We start from the raw sequence: 20,872 nt of genomic DNA on the forward strand, positions 1-20,872 counted from the left end.
CATGAGACACTAAAGAAACCTTTTCTCCATGTTGTTTTGGAGTTCATTTTTTGGCCAGGTCGTTACTGTGTTTTTAAATCTCTAGGAAGGGGTCTGAAATAATAGCAATGTGTTTTTATTAACTGTGTGAATTTGCCCTCTTATTATTTCTGCTGCTAAAAATAGTCAGGTACCAAGTGAAAAGCCAGGTTAATATCCTCATGAGAATGCCTCACATGCCCAGTGTGCCAAACCAGCTGCAGTATTGCTAAGCCGAATCAGTCAGACACCTTGTTTGTTCATCTGCTGTGGTCATCTATCACTCAGCATCTATGCCTACCTTGATTTTACAGCCAAGCATTTGCCAAACAATGCTGTGTGGTTGTGCTGGACAGTGCAGGCTATGAATAGAGCAATGGCTTGTTCCAGTGTTTGACAGATCTGTCAGTAGGTCTTCTCACCTAGAGACTCTAAAAGGTCTTATGACATAGTTTCACAGGCAAACTTCCAGATATGGGAACATTGCCGCTACTGGTGCCATGAAGCTAATCTTGGAGCTATCGCCGCACATGACACAACCAGAAATGGGTCACTTCAATATGACCAATAGGAGCCAGCCTGGGAATGGGTTATCAGCCAGTAGATTAATGTGAGTGGTTGCATTGCACCCTGAACCCTCAGCTGTGACCAAGTGTGACTTACGGCCTTTATGACCGATGTAATTTTTGTAAAAAGCACGACTGTGATTGGCCCTGTCACCCTCTGCCCGGATATCTTTGTTCAGAGGGCAGGAAGCAGCTAATTCAGCTGATGACAGAAAGGTTATAGATGGCTGAGTTTCATTTCAGCCCCTCTATTAAAGGTTGTGACCCCTCAGAGGAACTTATTGGAAATAGTAGCCTTCAGACAATTTTCTGATTAGAGATGACCTGAAAAATTTTAATTTATTGCCCTTTCTCTAAACTAGGATTGAAATAAAGTGCTAAGTCCCAGTGGAGAGAGAGTCCAAGGCAATATCTTATTATCATGTCCCTTTGTGAAATGCAATTATGCACGTCAATCTCTCAAGATATACAAAGAAATTAATTTCTAATTAATGAGTTTTAAAGTTATATGATTACCTTGCTGAAAAAGTGTTTCTGTACAGACAACTCTATTGTAACTACCGTTTCCACATGAGCAAGGAGACTGGCATTCATAATGGGTTCTATTTCAGAGCAGTTTTCATAATGGTGAAGAATGAGGGTAGAACACAGACTGATAATAGGCAAGGACATGGTGTCTGTATTTAAAAACAAAAGAAACACTTATTAACTGAAACATGCAGGCCAAGTACAAGCTAAAACCTTGCAAATACAAATTACTCCTTTGAGAGTAAAAGTAGCTGCAGAAAGTTTTGGTGGTTGGGAGAATAGTGTATGTGCCTGCTGCTGTGCATTATTCAATATTTTCATCACAGAAATACTGTAAAATCAAGCTTTGAGAGAAATGTGTGTTGACAGCTCTTTCCTCCCTGCATCCCATCCTGATATGTGCCTGTATGGCGAAACATGTAATTATCTTTGGGCCTACATTACCAAGAGAATGTATGTGGTGATTGAACTGGGCTTAAAAGGATGCATGGTGTATATTTATGAGGATTGCGGCTGCATAAAGCATGTTCTGTCTCATATTTTCAAACACCAGTGCAGTGAAGCCTGCATTCATGCATTCATTCAAATTCCTCCACTGTCCTTGATTTTTTTTTTTTTTTATTGTCATAGCAGTCAAATCCTCTGACCTGCATGGACAAATAAGCACAGAGGTTCAATGGAAAGTTATGCAAAAAACAAATCAAATGCGCTCATTTATGTGTTAATGTGTTACGTCTCCTGAAGTGGATCTTCATCTGCTTCAGATGGATCAGTGCAGTAATCTGTTTTTCTATGGCTGACTGGACTGCACAAGTTCACCTGCTAATGTGTGCCAGTTCTCTGCTGTTCAGCATGTTCATATGTTCACAACAGGATTCAGCCATTAATGTACATACACAGTTAATTTACTCCAAAACACAGGGTTTCACCTAGTAAACAAATATTGTAGCAGAAAACATGGTGCAATGTGGAATTATAAATAAGAAGGTGAACTGAAGAAATAGAGCCTGGTGTAATAATGTAATGAACTGACACTGTTTCCTTCAACATGTTTCAGTGCTGCCTTGATTGGTTTTGTGCCCAGAAACAACATTCAGTTCCCAGCTTTGGAAAGCTACAGAGTGGAATAAACCCTCCAGGCTTGCAGATCCCTGGATTGAGTGCAGTGGGATGTTTTGTCCCAAATAAGTTGTTAGAGTAATGACATATTCAGTTCTCTATGAGGGCATTCTGCGAATCGGATCTAAAGGCTGTTTGGTCAAGATGTGGTCCAAGGGATGCAACTAATGATTATTTTCTTTATGGATTACTCTGCCAATTATTTTTTTTTTGCAATTCTAATGAATTGTTCATGATATTTGACGAGTAAAAAAATGCCCTCAGTTTCCTAGAGCCTAAAGGCAGGTGTTCAAATTGCCATCAACAATGCAACAGACAGCCAAAGACACTGATTTTGCAATAGTATAAAACAGAGAAATATAGAAAATATTCAGAGTTAGAAAGTTGGAGCTGAGTGCGAAGTCTGAGACCATTGCACTCTGCTAGAAAACCCCAGACTGGTTGTTTCGAACTGTACATGACTGTCTCTAAGTGTAGACCGAGCAAGCTCTGGAGACCTTGAGTTGCTTGTCCATCTAATTTCCAACTTCCACTTAGGTCGTATGCTTTGGGTAGTGACCGGAAGAATGAGGTTGCGGATACAGGCAGTTTCCTTTTGCCCTATCCCTGTGCACACCCTGAGAGATTTAGGTAAGGAGCCCAGACAGGGCAGCTTGTTTCGATGCTCCATCTGATAAAGATGCCTCCTGGACACCTCCCTTTAGAGGTCTGTCCAAGTGGGCTGAGGCCCCAGGGCAACCCCAGAGCATGCTAGAGGGATTACTTATCCCATCTGGCCTTGGACAGTATTGGGGTCCCCTTGGAGCAGCTGGCTAGAGAGAAGGATGTTTGGGCTTCCTTTCATATCCTGCTGCCACCATTGAAAATAAATGGATGGTGACCCAGATGATCATCAAAATAGCTGCAGATTAACGTTCTGGTGATGACTGATTGTTTAATCTAGTACTTGTTTCAGCTCTAGTCCTCATGGTGACATCATATTACATTAGTTAAATTGTAGATGTTAATATATTGTACAATATAATATGTTTGAATGGACCCACCTTCACTCAGATCTTCAGAAGGTGGACAGAGGGGAGGGAGTGATGCTACCATACGCTGCACTGTCAATGTTATTAACAGTTATTTACTTATAGATTCACAAAATCAGATCAGAGCCATTAGAGGTCAAGCACGTTGCCCTATGTAGTAGTTTTGAGTGAAATGTCTCAACAAGTATGGATTGTCATGAAATTTGATGCTGACATTCATGTCGATATCAGGATCAATTGTAATGACTGGCGATCACTGACTTTTTATCGAGCGCCATCATCAGGTCAAATTCATTGTTTGTCCAGTACTTTGGTATGTAGCTAAATAACTGATTTTTGGAAAAAAGAATTAGCTTTGTTTATCTGAGTGTTCAGTTTTAAGTAGAACATTTTAGCATGCTAACACACACATTGTGAGCATGCTAGTGGCTGTAGCTCAAGTGGTAGAGTGGTTGTCTGCCAATTAGGAGGTTGGTGGTTCAATTCCTGGCTTTGGCAGTCTACATGCCAAAGTATCCTTGGGCAAGATACTGAACCTCAAAACTATTCCCCATTTCTGTCAATTCATGTCTACATTGCTTTGGATAAAAGCGTCTGCCAAATGGCTAATTGTAATTGTAATGGTGAGTTAATTAACATTTAGCTCAATGCACCGCTGTGCTTGACTTCAGCTTCACAGAGCCGATGGCTGTAGAGTCTTTGTCTTGCTTATGCTGCATGTTTCAGGACTGACAAATAAAGACAAGCTGTAGCTGCTGAGTGCTCCATATTTTTTTAATGGTTTTTGAATTGTGTCTGTGTTTGTAGTCTGACATTGACTCATATTACTGATAAAAGGGGGTATCGTATTCAGCAGACATGATCCTGTGTTGTCCATGGATCTGTCCTACCCATTAGCCAGCTTAGATCCATTACTATGACATGATGTTTTTTCATGATTGGTGGTTCAAGTGGTTTTCTTGGACAGTTCACTCTGTATTAAGTTTAGTGTGTCTCTGTCCAGTAAATGCATATCCGCTTCTGCCTGCACAGACAAAGATAGTGCTGATAGAGTTGGAGTTATTTTGCAATTTTGCATTTGGTGGGGAGTTTTTTTTTTATTTTTTGCTGAAAAACACAGCTGCCTGCTGTGACTGGAGGCCATGCTGCTGAGAACAGTGAGAGTGAATCAAAGAGTAAAGTTTCAGACCAGGAAAAGGAAAGAAAATTGCTAAAAGATGCTAAAACTCTCTATAGAGCTGAAGGGAACTGTAGAGTTGAATAATAATTCTCTGTGGATTCCCCACTGCGAGTAACCCCTTTCACATTACATTACATTTCACATTTGATCCATTATTAATATCAAGATATTGATTAGAGCTGCTTTAAGTGAACTTTTGACATGAAAAAAAAGATGGAGGCCCTCTGAATGTACGTTGCTGCATAAATGATTCATTAAATGTGCTCTTTTCAACCTGGTCTTGTCATTTGTAGTCACAGTATAACTTCATGAATCATACTGCATGCGGTATAAAAATACTCTGAATGGAGACACCACTTTTAAAATTGCTAATTGCTAATAATGCTATTGAACAAATGTATGTTGGGTCTGGCTGCATACCACCATAACCTCATGTTGCTCCCTTTTAGAGTGATTGTGATTCCCTGGGAGAATATTTCTGCCCACCTCCAGTCATGGTGGCCTTGCAGTGTGGGTTGTCCATGTTGAGGCCAAAGGAGAAAAATGCACATATTCATCTGAATGGACACTGAAACTACCATCAGTCCTTCCCGAGGTCTTAACCTCTCGCAGGGCTGAAATCGAAATGGTCTCAATATATAAGTATTTGGGTATTTTTATTGATCAGAATTTGTCATTTCAGCCATATATCAACAACCTTGTTTCTAAGTTGAAACTGAAACTTGGGTTCTTTTTTAGAAACGAATCCTGTTTCTCCCTTCAGGCAAGGAAACGCCTGATTTCTGCTACGTTTTTACCTTTATTGGACTATGGTGATCTGCTGTATATGGGTGCATCTGACCAATGCCTTGCCTTGATGGACACTGTCTATCACTGTGCTGTTCGATTTCTTACTGGCTGTGGACATTTTGTACACCACTGTTCTTTATATGCTGCTGCTGAGTGGCCATCTCTGCATCTCCGCAGATTTTCGCGCTGGTTGGGTCTGCTTCCCTCTTATCTTTGCACATACATGTGTAAAATCGAAAATCAATACAGCCTGCGTTCTCAAAACATTCCGCAGATGTTGGTCCCCAGAGTTAGAACTGACTTAGGCAAAAAGGCTTTTAAATATGCTGCTCCCAATTCTTGGAACAACCTCCAGAAGGACCTGAAACTGCCTGAACTGGTCACCTTGGTAGAATTTAAATCAACATTAAAAGATTGTGAAAATAGCAGTCTTGGCCGATGTGTCTTTTTTTAGTTGCCCCTTCATTATTTATACACTTGTCCCATCCCGCATTAGTTGTTCTGCTGTATGCTTTATTGATGTGTTGTCTCTCTGATAATCACTCATTGCGTTTTTGTTGCAAACTGTTTCGCTTGTTTGTAGTGAATTCAAACTGAGTGTGTGTGAATTGTAATGTATTGTTCTTGAGTCAATGCTGCCTTCTTGGCCAGGTCACTCTTGTAAAAGAGATTTTGATCTCAATGAGGCTTTTACCTGGTCAAATAAAGGATATATAGATGCAGGGAAGAGGAAAACACATCCACACAATGCACAAACATGTACAGTACAGCTAGTAGGGTAAATAAAAAACAACTTTTTATGGGTTTCTTAGAGTGGCAAAGGTTTGGTATTTGATGTTCAGCTACATCAGGGTGGGGCTCACATTCCTACATGTTTTGAGGCCTTGAATTTCTAGCAGCGCCGCTGTCTGCAAGCGGACTCTCTCTTCCTTTCTCTCCTTTCACAAGCTCTGATCTTTCGGCTCTTGTGTTTCCTCTTTTTGTGCTTTGGAATGTCTTGGATAAAAAGTTGACAAAGATCAGCCTGTAGACTGACAGCAGTAATATCACATCAGCAGCAGAAGAGGAACTGACACTTTGCTCAGTCTGTCATGCCGCACCACAGAGAGAGAGTGAAATCCCAGACAGATGGATGTTGATGGGCTGTAGACACCTCAGGAAAGACAGACTGATGCAGTCGGTGAAAGGGTGTGCGTAGGTGTGTTTGATGTAACCCCAGACAGTTGCGTTACACAGACAGCAGAGAGGTGGAGGACTTTTTGGGGAGAAATACAGCTGCAGGCTCAAGCATGCATGAATATTTGCATTAATATTCACATGTACTGTCAGAGGAGAGTTTTGATAAGGACTCTGTTTTCCAAAAGGGGAAGCAGCAGAGTCAATTTGAAGAACAGTGTTTGCAGAGGGGACCGAAGGTAAACATGTTATTGGTGTCACACACTCCAGATTACAGCACCACTGCTCTCAGGTGATGGTTAGAGCAGAAGTAACTGCAAAAATGAAGGCGTTTCATTGTACTTTGATTTGCTCATTTTCTAATAATTTGTGTGTTTATAGGGTAAACGTGAAGTCAAGTGACGCAGCTGCGATGGTGTTCATGCCTATCAGGTGCCGTGCTGCAGTTTGAGTAATCATTTTGGCATGAAATTGCGCCCGTGTTTCTGCCTCTTTCCGCTGAGACTGTCTCTCAAGTCCAGAAAAGTGTTTTTGGTTCATTTAGTGAGAGGAGGAGCACACATGGATGCCTCTAATTCACTCAAATCCCCTTTCTTTTTTTCCTGTCTCACCTTGATAGAATTTTTACAACTGAAAGGATCAGTCGCTTAAACATTAAATCTGTCAACAGGAAAATAACCAGCAGCAATTTTGATTATCGATTAAAAGGGCCACTACTCCAACTTTGCCCGTCAGTGTCTGCTTGTTCTTGGGGAGTCTGAGTGCATATGTAAAAAAAAACGTTGTGTAAAGCCTTTTGTGGCTCCAGAGGGAGCTGTGCCAAATCTGATAAATGGATTGCCGAATTCATTGAGTCTGAAAACTACAAGTCTGAAGAAAAATGAAATATGTCTGGAGCTGTGAGGTTAGAAGCTACCAGACCTTTGTAGACCACTCCTCATCTCATTTAGGTTAGCAACTCAAGGCTACAGTATCCGCCACGTGCATAACACATCTGTATTCTTGACTTAACTGTCATCAGTTACGTTGCATTGTGGGTAATGTAGGCACCAGGTTTTGACAAGGAAGACGACGATATGCTGCTGCATTGATTTTCATCCATTTTTCTTAGATGTCCATTTTGAGTTAGTGTTACAGCAGTGCAATGTTTGATTGGTGCATTACTCTTTTATTCTTTAAAAGTCCTTTTTCAAACAAAATGCCAATGCCAAATGCTGCAGCTTCTCAGCCATGAGGATTTACTGGTTTTCAACATTTATGTGTTTGTAAACAGAATATCTTTGGGTTCGTCTGGGGAAAAAAAAATAAAAGATTGGCTGATTTTTCCTGGCCAATTAATCATGAAAATAATTAAATTAAATCACAGCCCTAAAACCAATTTGAGGAAATAGTTTGTTGTGTAAGGTAGACATCAAAATGATGATTATAAAATGAGTTTTTTGAATTAAAACATAAACATAACCTTTTTAATCACTTTACTGAAGAGCAAAAAAACAATTAAAAATGAAAAAAAACAACAAATACAATTATAGAGAAAACAGTAAATAAAACACATTTTAACGTGTGCTAACGTGAGCAATACTGATGTAAACTAAGTTGTTGCTTAAATGCAATTATGTCATTTTCTCCTCATATATTTGCATCATTTAACATAAAACCTAAATGTGATATATCAACTTAAAGAGGGTCATTTAAGGTGTTGTATGTTCTTATTTTCGGTGCTGTACATTTGCACTTTGGGATGTACTTCGGACGTGAAACTGCTCTGGACTCTTGAGCATTCCATCCATTAGGAAACTGTCTGTTGCTTTTAAAGAGGACTAGAGGAGCTGAGTGGGCGATCTATTCATCCCCTTTCATCACTAAAACTATATTCTGCTCTAGATCCCTTTCCAGATTATTCTGCGCTGTGATGAGATTATGCGTGTGACGTCAGTCCCCTAAAGTGGCAAAGTAACCTGGACAAATTGACATGCCCAGAGACTGTGCTCAGGTGCTGGCTAGCATCATGAGTGCTACACACCTCATTACACGTTGTAATTGTTGCCTTTTCTCTCCCTAACTGAAAAATATGACTTCACTGTAACTACTAGCTCTAGCAGCAAACATGTTATTGTTGACTAATACTTCTAATATCAACAGCCCTTGTAGACAGGCTGCGGATGCAGACTTTGCACCCGTGGCCCTTTAATTTGCTGTAATTCCCATAAATTTGAAGTATTCCCGGCCTGTTTTTTCATTTGTGCTGTACAGGTGTAAGGGAAAGCTTTATTACTGTTTTCTGTTGAGACTGTGAGACCATCAACCCTCTGCTGCATTGATTATTTTGAAAGTCTGCAGAAAAAAACGCACCACCTAATTCAGATTACAGAAAGACAGAATGGATCAGATTGGTGCAGAAGTAACAAAAGCATGATAGATAGATAGATAGATAGATAGATAGATAGATAGATAGATAGATAGATAGATAGATAGATAGATAGATGTACTTACATGAAAACATGCCATGTGTGCATACAGAAAAGCCCACAAAAACATATGGAAGCACAAAGACAGACTGGTGAGAGACCGTGCAGAGAAAGGCTCCATCTGTCCTTGTCTAATAGTGAATGGGGATGAGACTCAGCTGAATGAAGGTGGCTATTAAAATCTCTTGTAAACACATTATAGGCCTGGTCTTGTCCAATATATAGAATGAGACATAACAGTGATTTAGAGGTTGGGCCGCATCCATAAATGCATGAAGCCAATCTCACGTCAGCATCTGTGGCAACTCTCTGTGCATCCTGATGTGCATTAGGTGCACTGTAAGAAAAAAGGGATGGAGAGGATGGATCAAAGCACGAGTACACGTGCCATTTATTAAAAAAAAAAGCCCAAAACAGGTCATTGGACCAATCGTCAGAACAAAAAACATTGTCTGATTTTCGCATATTCTTCTGTTCATAATCGCACAATTACAGGTATGAATGGACGCATTATGAATAACAGGATGCTTGTCGATTGGGAACAGGTGGGAAAAACGTCCATTGTTATTCCTTTTTGAATTTAAATGCAATGAAGAATAAAGGTGCATGTTTGTTCCTTCAGTGAGGAGTTTCACTGTGTATGTTGGAGACATAAATAAAACTCTGCTGCATCAGATCTGGTTACAGTCTCAATATGAGATAGTACAGTACTATCTTTTGTATAGATTTTCACCAATTTTTACCTCGATTTTGCCTCAAGGTGCCTCCAAAGGTTTTTTGTTTCCCTTTGCAAGATGATACTGTTCACAGCAGTTGCTATAAATGAGTTTCTTTTGTCACAATTGAAGCTCTGAAAGTGCCTTTGTGTATTGACAGTGAAGAGAAAAATGGGCAAAAATGTACAATGTACAAAAAGAAATAAATGGGTCAACTAACATTAATCCTGCAAATGGTACATTTTTAAATAGGAGTTTTTCTTATTGATAAAAATGACTGAAAAATTATGAGCCCTAGAGATAGATTTTAACCTGAAAAGGACACAGAGATCACATTTGAATGGATGATTCTGACCTTTCATTGCGATGCCACAATTACATCAATTATGCAATTTTTTAGATGAAAAATTCAAAGATTGTCACCGTCATTATCATCATGTCTGAGATCTGTGAGGGACAAAAATGATATCAGTCACTCTCTCACACAAACAGTTCAATGCAAAGGACAGTAAACCTCCAAGCATAAAAAAGCATGTTTTGAGATCAACAGCGCTGAGTTTGATACCAGAAATTGTGTCTCCTCCCCCTGTGAGTGATCAATAAAGCTGACAGGGCCTGAGAGAGATGGATTCCCTCACCATAATCCAGATCTATGCTATGCCATTGAAAAACAGACACGAGGTGTTTTGATATGGATTCCACATTAGTATGCAACTGATGTCTTCCACGCTCTCCTCAGAATTACTGTATAAACAAACAAGCATATATTTCCCTAAATTTTCTCATAAGAGGGACAATAGCCGATGTTTTCGACCATATTTGCTTATCATCCCTTGGGGTTTGGAAATAACTTCTCCATTATTGTTGTGACCATTACTCAAGGATGTGACTTCATTTATTGCTCTATTCTGTCAGACTATTGAGTCTGAGGTAAGGGAACAGAATAAAAGAAAATGAGTAGGTGAAAATGAAAGTATTTCCAGAACAGAATACGGCCTCGAAACCATTAGGCAGATTTGGTTGATTTGCATTAAAGCCCAGAGTCTTTTATATTTTGATGAGTGTGCGTGCGCGTGTGTGTGTAGACGGTCTGCCCACATTAATAATACATTTGAGGTAAGATCTTGAAACTCAGGCCAGCATCTCAAGATAGAAATATTTCATTGGGACTCAGAGCCTCTTTTGGTTTTTCAAGTTCTTTTTTCTTTGTTATTCATGTTTTGGACATGACTGGTCGGGAAATGCGAACTCTATCTGACAACTTCAACCTTTAATCAGATATCTTCATATTGTTATTTCAGACAATATCTGTCTTTGCTTTACATTTTGATAAGAGGGAGCAAAAAATTTTGTTTTGTTATCCGTGTGACCTCGACGTCTAGCACAGCATTACAAAAAATATCGATACTCAAAAGTCATTTGGCCCAGTTAGGAGTCTTTTTCTCGAAACACATTCATTTTCCAGCATGCTAACTTAGTCTGGAATGTCTTCATGAGACAGTTAATGGTATCTTGCAACAAGGAAACCACCCCATTGAATTGAGTTGCAACATTGCATGGCCTGTTTCAATAAAATGAATCAGAAGGTCCGATTTTAAGCATTACTTTTATGGAGCGTTTGATGAGTTAATGATATTTAAGTAACAGCTTTGTCACACTCCTGCACATATGGTAACAAAGGTTATGTTGTCCTAGGATGGAAGAGACAGTACATATTGCTGCGTTGTCTCATCTAACCTGGTTTTTGCTTTAATTTTTAGGGCTCAACTCTCTGCCCTTTGACCCAGCAATCGGCGGCGACCCTCTCCACTTCAACAGCTCAAACGGACCACTGGTGAGTGAGTGTCCTTCCCTGGAAAATACTGCTGAGAATGGCAAGAAGAGGAAAAGAACCAGCTTGCCTCCAGGTGCGGACAATGCCACCTCACTACACTACCATCATGACACAGATTAAAAAAACATGTCCTCTCTAGTTTTGCAATAATGCTCCAAAAATATTGTGTGCTGTGTCACACTGGCCCTACCTGGAATTATAGTTGCTGTCTTTGTCTGGTTGGATGTTTCATGATGGAATGTAATTTAAATGCTACCAGCATCAAATAACTGCCGGTGAGAGATAAACTATAATCCTGTTATTTTGAGACAGTCTGAAAGAGGTAGTCTTGTTTGGTCTTTGCTGTTTTTGATTAGCTTGCTGTAGCCCGCGGCTCTGCTTGTCTGGACTGTTTGGAGGTCACACGGCTAAAACCAGGAAGCTGCACGACGGAGATTTCACATACGCCTGCCTCTCACCATGCCAACAGTCCCGCCAATCAAAAACTCACATCCCTTCAGCTCTTTCACACATGCTGCCCGGTCACACACAAAATACTGTAGTGTTATCTTTGTGTGCACATGCACGCACTCCAGTCTCCGCCTGTGTATGTCTGTTGTGTGCAGGCGCTCACCCAATAAGCCTAATTTTAATCAGGGCCAGTGTGCTGTCTAATTAAAGAGGGGCTTTCTAATTAATTGCATTATGAGCAGCTGAGAGAAGAGGCTCCTTAAGACAGAAAGGTGTTGCTCCATGTTCTCATCTGTCGGGGTGACACTAATTGGTCTGGATTTACAATCTGGCACAGATACACAGGGGCTCCAAATGAACTAATATCTGTACTTGCAGGGCAGAGCTAAGTCACTGGTGGTGCTTCTGGTGCTTCCAGTCCAACATGGCCTGTGGAACCTTGCACTGGCCAGCTAAATGGCTCATTTTTCTCCTGCCAGAGAAAGTCACCAACAGCTCCATCAAAGACAATATCTGTGTGTTCTTTGTGCTATTATAGATTTAATTCCCAGAGGTAGAGATAAGGTAGCACACCTGGGGAGAATCTGCGCATGAACCATCTTTCTTTCAAACTCACTGCTGGCTAGTCTTACCAATTATGTAAGGTAAACAATGTTCCTCCCCAGTCAACAACAGCGTTGACCTTGTGTGCGCCATCCCTTTGAATCTTGAACAAACAACGGTTGACTATTGTCGGCAGCCGAGAATGCTTTTCCATTCAAAAATGGACCTTGCTTCTCTGTTATGATAGTAAAGAGCGTCATCCACACATTTATATTGCTACACCTGTCCGTGGTTGTCATGCCGTGTGCCCAATATGCTGGGATTTGCTCAAGCCCTTTGACACCCACAGCTGGTCAGAATTTCAGACAAAGATGAGTGGATGAATAATAGAGACAGTTTTACTTCAGTATAGAGTCGGGTGGTATGATGGTGTATACCATGCAATGGTAGAAATGTGTCCACCTGTAGAGATGTGCCAACACTGTTTCCACTGCAAAAGCCACATTTACGCACCCTCATTTCCAGTGTATGCAGTGCTGCCCTGCTACACATGTAGCCCTTTTCTGCTTGCCAGTATGTTGCTTTCCACTCTTGCGTTGACGTTGCAGATTTGCCCACATACACAGTATGTGCAAAAACAGTCGTCATTACAGGTGAGTCCTCCTCCACCTGCACGCTCTACCCAGGCACCACTCCTCACCTAAACCAAATGGAGTATTTCCACTAAGTGAGAATGCATCTGACAAGGACAAATGTGCTACATGTGTAAAAAAATCTGTATATAAAATCCCACCATAGTTGTAAAGCAGTCCTGCACATTGATTCAGAGCACAATACCAAATGGCCTCGCATACTGTTAAAGGACAGCTATCACAAAAACAGGATGGCAAATTCTTTGACGGTTGGGAAATTTATATCATCTATATCATCCTATCACACTCCTTTATTTGTTTAGAAAAAAACTATGTATATCTCTGGAAATTGTGCACTAAACTAGTGGTTTAGTTGATTGAGTTGCTGTAAACAGTTGGCTAGAAATTTGCAAATCGGTTGCTTGGAAATGTCTGGAGCACCATCCAATAACAAAGCAATCAACAATGTAAACTTTTGTACAGCTAAAGCTTTTAGATCCAAAAATAGAGCTCACGAAAATAACATCAAGGCGTAATTATTTCAGAGGAGGTTTAATTCTGCGAGGATTTATTCCACTGAAGAAGTCAAGGTCTTCCTTCGTATGTCGGAGAAGACTTCTGTGCCACCAAAGTACTGTTTTCAAGGTTAACAGTGGTTGGTGTATTCAGCAGTGTTTTGTTGCGTCTCAGGTCAAAGACGTCTTTCGTAGCAAGGCAATATTGTCGTTGGGTTGAATCAGCCGGAGTCATAGAAAAGTCAAAATCATAATCTGAGGCAGATGTCATCGTGAGCAGAGGAGTCGTGTTAATTATGCCGCAGCAGGGGAAAACCACATGTAGCACAATGCAGACGATTTCACCAACAACAGACTCTTTCACACAGACACATGAGTGATGTAACAGAGCGGGAGATGGCACATAAATGTAAATAGAGTCATCGGGAGGTTTGTAGCGTGGGTTCACAGGAAGGGCAGGGAATGTCAGGAAGAAATTGGGGGTATAATTTATAGGAGTATGTTATAGTACAAAGAAGTGGGCATGTGAACAACACAGCGAGCCCCGCCCACAACAACAGACAGCAAATACACAGAAAACGTGACAACTGCATGTTCCTTGCATTGTTATATTGCATTTTTCTCCACATTTGGATAAGTTACGCCAAGTAGTAGCTAGTCTATTTTTTATTATATGGATTTATCATATGCTGCAACCTGTTTTGATTCAGTGAGCTGTAAATGTCCACTGAGTAAACCTTCTGTCTGTGTATGGGTGTGTGAATGACATGAAGACAAATTACAGTGAGGGAACGTATGTAGAAGTACGGTGTGGCTCTTGTGTAGGACTTCAGTCAGTTGTTTCTCAGATTAAAACTGCTTTCTTTCGTCCAGGTGTTGCTAGTTTCTCTTTGTCCTGCGACAATAATGTAACCAAGGGTGCTTTAAGATGAGTAAAATCAGCTTCTCCTCAGTTTTTACCATTGTCGCTTTTGTTGTTTAAATGTCCTCTCCTTCCCACATTCCGTCCCCCCTTTGTTCAGGAATCTGAATTTGGAGGAGCTGTGCACCTGCTGCAACAAACCCAGTGAAAATAATTAAAAGGAAAGGTGCAGCAGCACATTTATGAAAGCGACCTTTGTGACAGCTTCAATATGCACAGAAAGCTGAGGCCCAGAATTACAGTACAGTATGACTCATCACAGTTTGTGTATAAGGGGAAACAGATGAGCTTAGCACGGTTTTCGCATTTTATTTTCCATCTTAAAGAACTTTCTTCTTATTTATCAAGCGCGGTGTCCTCTGGAAGAGTTCACTTCCAGAGGACACTCTGTCACTGCGCTGACTTTTCTCAAAAAAATAAAAAGACAGCTGGCAATAGATGAAGTCCATTTTGTATATTGTGGCTTAAATGAAAAGATGTATGTGTGTGTTTGTGCGTGTGTGTGTGTGTGTGTGTCTGGTTTGCTCAGATTAAAGCCTGTCAGAAAGCCTTAAGATCAAAGCCTTTGTGGGGCACAAATCTGATCTGTCACTGGAAAAGCCACCTAGTTTTTTCCCTTCCATCTCGCAGATAGAGAGGAGAGTCACTCATCCATTATTTTTCTGTCAGTCAAGTTATGAGCACTATTATAATAACGGTCCCATTAATGCACTGTAAGTGTGCGACTGTCATGATGGCACCTCTCGCAGTTCTGCATTTACTCACAGCTTTGAGGGAAACAAAAGGGAAACCTTAAAAGAAAAATTGTTCAAATGGTTTGAGGTTTTCCTGTAAGGTTCATGTTTGTATATGATATATGTCTTGAAACAGCCCCCTGAAAAATCAAATCTTGTGAAACACAACAACTATATAGATAAAAAACATTCCCTCACTGGACTCACAATCACAGACTTCCTTCAGTTCAATAGTGAATTAAAGGTTTATTTCAACCCATCCAGAGTTGTTGGTCGGTGTTGGAACAGTGGAAGGACAAACCAGCAAGGTTCTGTTGGGTTTCATTCTGTGTCTGTCGAGTTTGAGTGAAGTGTGTTTTATGATGATAAAATGAAGTGTGCTGGCTTTGGTGAGAGCGATACAGCAGCTGTGTCTGGTTACACAAATAGGATCTTATTCTCGAACAAAAAAGTGTCCTTTCCATAATGTTGTCAGACACTTGGAATGACAATTTGAGCCTGTCGGTGACAAAAACAAACGCTTTTCGTGGACGTACAGTGATGAAGCACAAATGCCCAGAGGGATAACAGTACAGCCTGTTTTGTGGCTGCCAGCTGCAGCGCTCTCATTCAATACTGGACCAGTTTCAAAAATTGGTGTCCCCATTAGTCGCACACAGAAATGGGTAAATAGGCTCCATAAACACAGGTAATTAACCAGAATTTCTCCCATTTGTCTGGGACATTAGAAACTTCTGTGACACATGGACCAGTGCGTCGACTGGCACCGAAACCCTGACAGAGCGCAAAGTGCCACACGTTTCAAAAGCACTGAATGTGATTTGAATGAATGTGGCTCTTATACTATACAATATTTGTTTGGACAATGTTTAACTTTATAGACTATACTGTGCTCTTTTGACTGTTTGCTGAGTGTTATCTTACTTTTAGACTATTTGTCTAGTCTAAGTTTAAACTTCCATTTTCAGGAAATTAGTCATTAGGAATGTCCCTAATAAACACAGCTGCTAAAAATCAGCATGCTAGTGAACATGTTAGTATGCTGTTGACTTTAGGCTTTAGCCCGAGGCACCGCTGTGCCTAAGAGCAGCCTCACAGACCCCTGAGCATGGCCATAGTCGCTTGTCTTGTTTAAAAAGCAAGAATTAATGTGAGAGTTGGTATTATTTATAATTGCACGGTGATAAAGGTAATAAATACACCATCATTAAAGCAGCACCTGCACGAACGTGCCTGGAGTGCTGCCATACTGGTGACACCTATGAGTGTTTTTTCAGTTGTATATGAACATATTTGCATGGCATTACAGCTCTCACTAAACACAGTATGACACTGGTAGTTGCTGATCCTTATAGGCAAGCTAGCAGGCCTTGCCTTATCTTAAGATACAGTAGTCCTTTGCACTGCATTGCTGTGTTAGCCTTTTGCTAGCGCTGTTGTGTGGCTACCAGGCCACTACAGCAGCTTTCAAGCTGAAATGCTCCCAAAACATTAATGATTTCTAGTGTTTTTACTGCCTGATTCTGCTTCTCTCTCTTTTTCCTTTTCTCTCCCCTCCATTTTCAACTTGCAAGGTCAATACACAGCATCAGTTCTTGGTGTGACAGTGATAAATGCACATGAACTTGTTCACTGTATAATTCTTCCACGGATGAAACGAAGCTTTGAAGCAAAGAATTTGAATTGAGGGTTTATATTATTTGCATAACTCCAGTTTCTTGAGTAATCATTTCAGCCCTATGCTGTTACATTAGCCACATGTTGTTGCACAGCATGTAGGGCCGGTGTAGAGAACACATGTTTAGCACAGCAGTAGCTTGAAAGCTAATAATAGCTCAATAACAAGAGAATTCTACAGAGCATTGTTCCATCAGGCTAATGAGTATGGCCCAGTAATGGCAGATCAATGATTACAGATGATTAGTGTTTGCCTGTGCCGGCTATGACTCCATTGTCTCCGCTGCATGAATCGGTTGTAGCGGCTTTCTAACTTGAAGTCACTCCCTGAAGGGCCGATAGCTAAATGATGGAGGTCTAGAACAGCTGGAGCTGTGGATTTACTGGCTTAGAGGGTTTGAATCTGTCTGGCTGCGGGTCGTCTCCAGCTTTAGTCAAGTCCTCCAGCTCTCTGAGGATGGCTGATGGGGCACCGACTCATTAGCAGCCATGTGGATTTCGTCTCGTTAAGGGACCCTAATGGACAGATTTATCTTATTACATTTGGCACTTCATTAGATACACATACTGTAGGACAAAGGCATGTGTGCCTGCAGAAACATGGACACATCCACACACACCACACGATGTACTTGTATTTTTCGCACACTGTCATTAAGGCAGTGTAATTACCCAGACCAGTGTATTCAGAGACTTTATTTACGACCTTACAAACTTTAACACAGTGAGACAATCATCTGAACATCCTGATGGGAAACTTAGAGTTTATCAACCTTCTTTCAACTGAGAAATTCCAAAATGCTTGTTATCCTAGGGTGTGTTGAGTTTGCAATCCAACTAAATGCTAACATTATTACATTACATTGCTGATGTTTAGCAGCTAATATGTTTGCTGTCTACACTAGATTTACCATCTTATTTTCGCAGGTTAGCATGCTAACATTTACAAATTAGCACCAAATAATGAAGTAATGCTGACGATGATGGGAGTGTCATTAGTTTAATCATATGGTGATGCTATTGGTGCTGCATGTAAAGTTAAGGGATTTTATGCCAATCCATCCAATAGCTGTCAAAACATCTCACTCTAAACCACTAATGTCAACCTCTTGAGGAAAAGTCATTAGGATTCTCCCTCCAGGAACCTTGGATATCTGTACCGGTCCATTTGGACTGAGTTCTGGACTGACTGACCGACAATGCCGTCCCTAGAGCCTCGCCACTAGCATAGCTCAAAATATATAAAGCAATACATTAAAAATATCTAATATATATGTTAATTTCATGTTATGCTGTCTGCATATTCCAGGGCTTAACTTCAAGGTTGCAAAAAATTCAGCTTATTATGTGTTAGTAACTGACTGCAGGTGGGAAAGACAACAGTAATGAAATCATATGCAGCTGAATGGAGACACAGTTGTTCAAAGCTCTGTGCGTCTGTATCCCAGCCAGGCAACATTAATTGTTTTTGCACTTTGTATGAAGTAAGAAAATATTTAAAATTATAACCTGTTAATAGGCGCAAAGTAATTAACGAAGGTGCCACGCACACTGTGAAGGAAAGCTTTGCGTCGTTGGATTGTGCCTATAACACGCTATCATCTCTTCACTTTGTGGTTCTTTTATAGAGAAGTTAGATACTACACTTTTCATTATTCACTCTTTCATTATTCACTTCTCCTTACCAGCGTCTCTTTTCAAACAATGCATAACAAAGACTGCCTCAGGGCCTCCGTGCAAACTGCTTGAATTATCCTTTTTTTATTGGTATCAGCATTTCACAGCAGTCGAGAATGGCCTTCTCTCTGCAGGTCTGTTATGGTTAAACAAACAAAAGTGAGCAGCATGAGCAGTTAAAGAGCTGCCGGTGTGTTGACTTCACTCACTGACTCGATCAGTCACAGCTACATATGATGTGTTCTTGGTTAGCTTGAATGATTAACCAAAAAGCTCTACATGCATTCAAGAAAAAATCCAAAAAAACATTAACCTTTACAGCATAATATCCTCTTGAAGAAAGCTTTTTCTTGAAGGCTCACCTTCATTTAAGTAAAAACAGGTTACTGTTTAAGATCTGTTAGATCACATTGTTTTAAGATTTTTAGATTACAGATTACATGATCCTCTTTGATTTGACAGTGTTATTATAAAAATGCATGAAAGTCACAGGAAAAAGAGTGATTGTTAGCAATAGATATTACACAAATACTGGTCAAGGTTTCACCTCGCCACACGCATTAGCCCAGTGTGTGGTTTCTCAGCTCTGGCATCTTGATGATGGGTCAATCTGACCAACTCGTCTTCCTCTCCTGAATTTTAGTTAAACAGTTACTCTGTTAAAGTTTAGGGGGCATTTATCATTATGGTTATAATTTGGTAGGAAACAGGACATTAAGAGCTGTTAACGTGTTACGGTACATTTTGTTGAGCCATCTGTCCACCCTGACTTCCTCCCTTTTCAGATGTTTGGTGCAAAACGTCACCTGACTTCTTCCTCGTCGTAATCGCTGTGGTTGCCGAGGGCTTCGTCACTTGAACGTAAACATACTGTCAATTTGAGGTGCTTGCTGATATGATTCATGCTGGCAGTCTCCCAAAAAGAGAAGATACACAACTCTAAAAAAAAAGAGCCACCAATAAACTAATAGACTTTAATTAGCTCTGCTCAGTAAGGAGTTGTTTCAGTCTCCCCTAATGAGACACATTTTCTGCATTTGAACTTGGAAAGCCTGCCCCTAGCAGGCTCGGCTTATTTTAATTGTAGGACGTGGCATTATGCACCATTCAGGCTCCAGTATTGTGACTGATCTATACAATAACTACCCTTTTTACTGAATGACATAAATTTATGGAGAAAATTTTTATCCAGAGCCACATTAGAAGAACAGAATAATTAGAGTCCTTTAATTCCTTTTAATATTTTCTGGGGGCTGTTATTTCACCAGAGTGCTGATTTATTTTCCATCGCAGGTTGTGTAGTGGAGGTTACCTTGAGACATGCTGCCTCGAAGTGTATCACCTGAAGGTCAAAAAATCTTTTTAAACACATTAATATCAACCGGCTACAGGTATCAAACTCATCCCTCATGTCATAAATAAACAGTCCTGATATGTGACACTTCAAGCAGCACAAAACAAGTGCTATAAACTACTTGTAAATGCTATGCGGCCCATCTTTGGTGTGGCCCTGTTGGAGTGGAGTTTCACGGATAAAAACATTTCAGCTTTCTGATATTGTGATCTCTCTCCAAGTCCCTCATCCTGCCTCATATTCTTCCACAAACCTGGAAAACAAAAACAAAACTCAGCTGTTGTATTTGACAGGAGCAATGATCAAGGGGGCTGAAGAAAGGAAACAGCTCCTCTGTGAAGTTACATCCGGTGGAGGAGAAGCTGCAAGCCCTGCCGTCCACATCATAGAAGGAAACTTAACCTTCCTCATAATCAAAACGCCCCAAACATTTGAGGCATCTCCCTTACATGGAGGTTAATCACATGTTTGGCTTTGGCTGTAAACTCATTTCCTTTTCTCAGCCACATTGTCCCATATCTGTTCCTTGGGCTCATCTTAAATCGCCCGTCCTGTTGATGGACTGGTTTACAACTCCTAAATCTCAGCATATCTTGTCTTTGATGTGGACCTCATAATAAAACTTTCCTGAAGAGAAACCCTTCTTTGCAAGCACATTAAGGACATGATCAAACCTCTGCTGTATTAGTTTGAGAGATTCCTCTTTCTGTCTCCATGTGTGATCTGTTTCCCATCCTCAGGAACACCGAGAGAAGGGTTTGCTGTGTCAGGATCCACATGCTGCTGCATTTCTTTCAAGTCGGGATCACACAGCATCCTTATTTCTCTCATCCTCATCACTGTTGTCTCCAGTCAAGGCTGCCTGCACATTAAACTGGTCACATTTAAGGGTCACACCAGACCAGTCCTGAACCTGGGGCCAAGTGAGGGTAAGAGAAAGAAA

The 20,872-nt window shown here is 40.6% G+C and overlaps 1 protein-coding gene and 1 pseudogene across 2 annotated transcripts in view; one reads left to right on the forward strand and one right to left on the reverse strand.

Annotated features, from left to right (window-relative positions):
* Window positions 1–20,872, forward strand: part of LOC139331202 (ecto-NOX disulfide-thiol exchanger 2-like) — a 160,337-nt gene that overhangs the window by 34,645 nt on the left and 104,820 nt on the right. For both annotated transcript variants that reach the window (XM_070962579.1, XM_070962578.1), the window contains exon 2: window positions 11,352–11,498. In XM_070962579.1, coding sequence (XP_070818680.1) covers window positions 11,352–11,498 — 147 coding nt within the window. The remainder of the gene's footprint in view (window positions 1–11,351; window positions 11,499–20,872) is intronic.
* On the reverse strand, window positions 20,165–20,745 carry LOC139331729 (zinc-binding protein A33-like; annotated as a pseudogene).

The sequence above is a fragment of the Chaetodon trifascialis genome, chromosome 5, assembly GCF_039877785.1.
Source record: "Chaetodon trifascialis isolate fChaTrf1 chromosome 5, fChaTrf1.hap1, whole genome shotgun sequence".
In the NCBI taxonomy this organism is placed as follows: Eukaryota; Metazoa; Chordata; class Actinopteri; order Chaetodontiformes; family Chaetodontidae; genus Chaetodon; species Chaetodon trifascialis.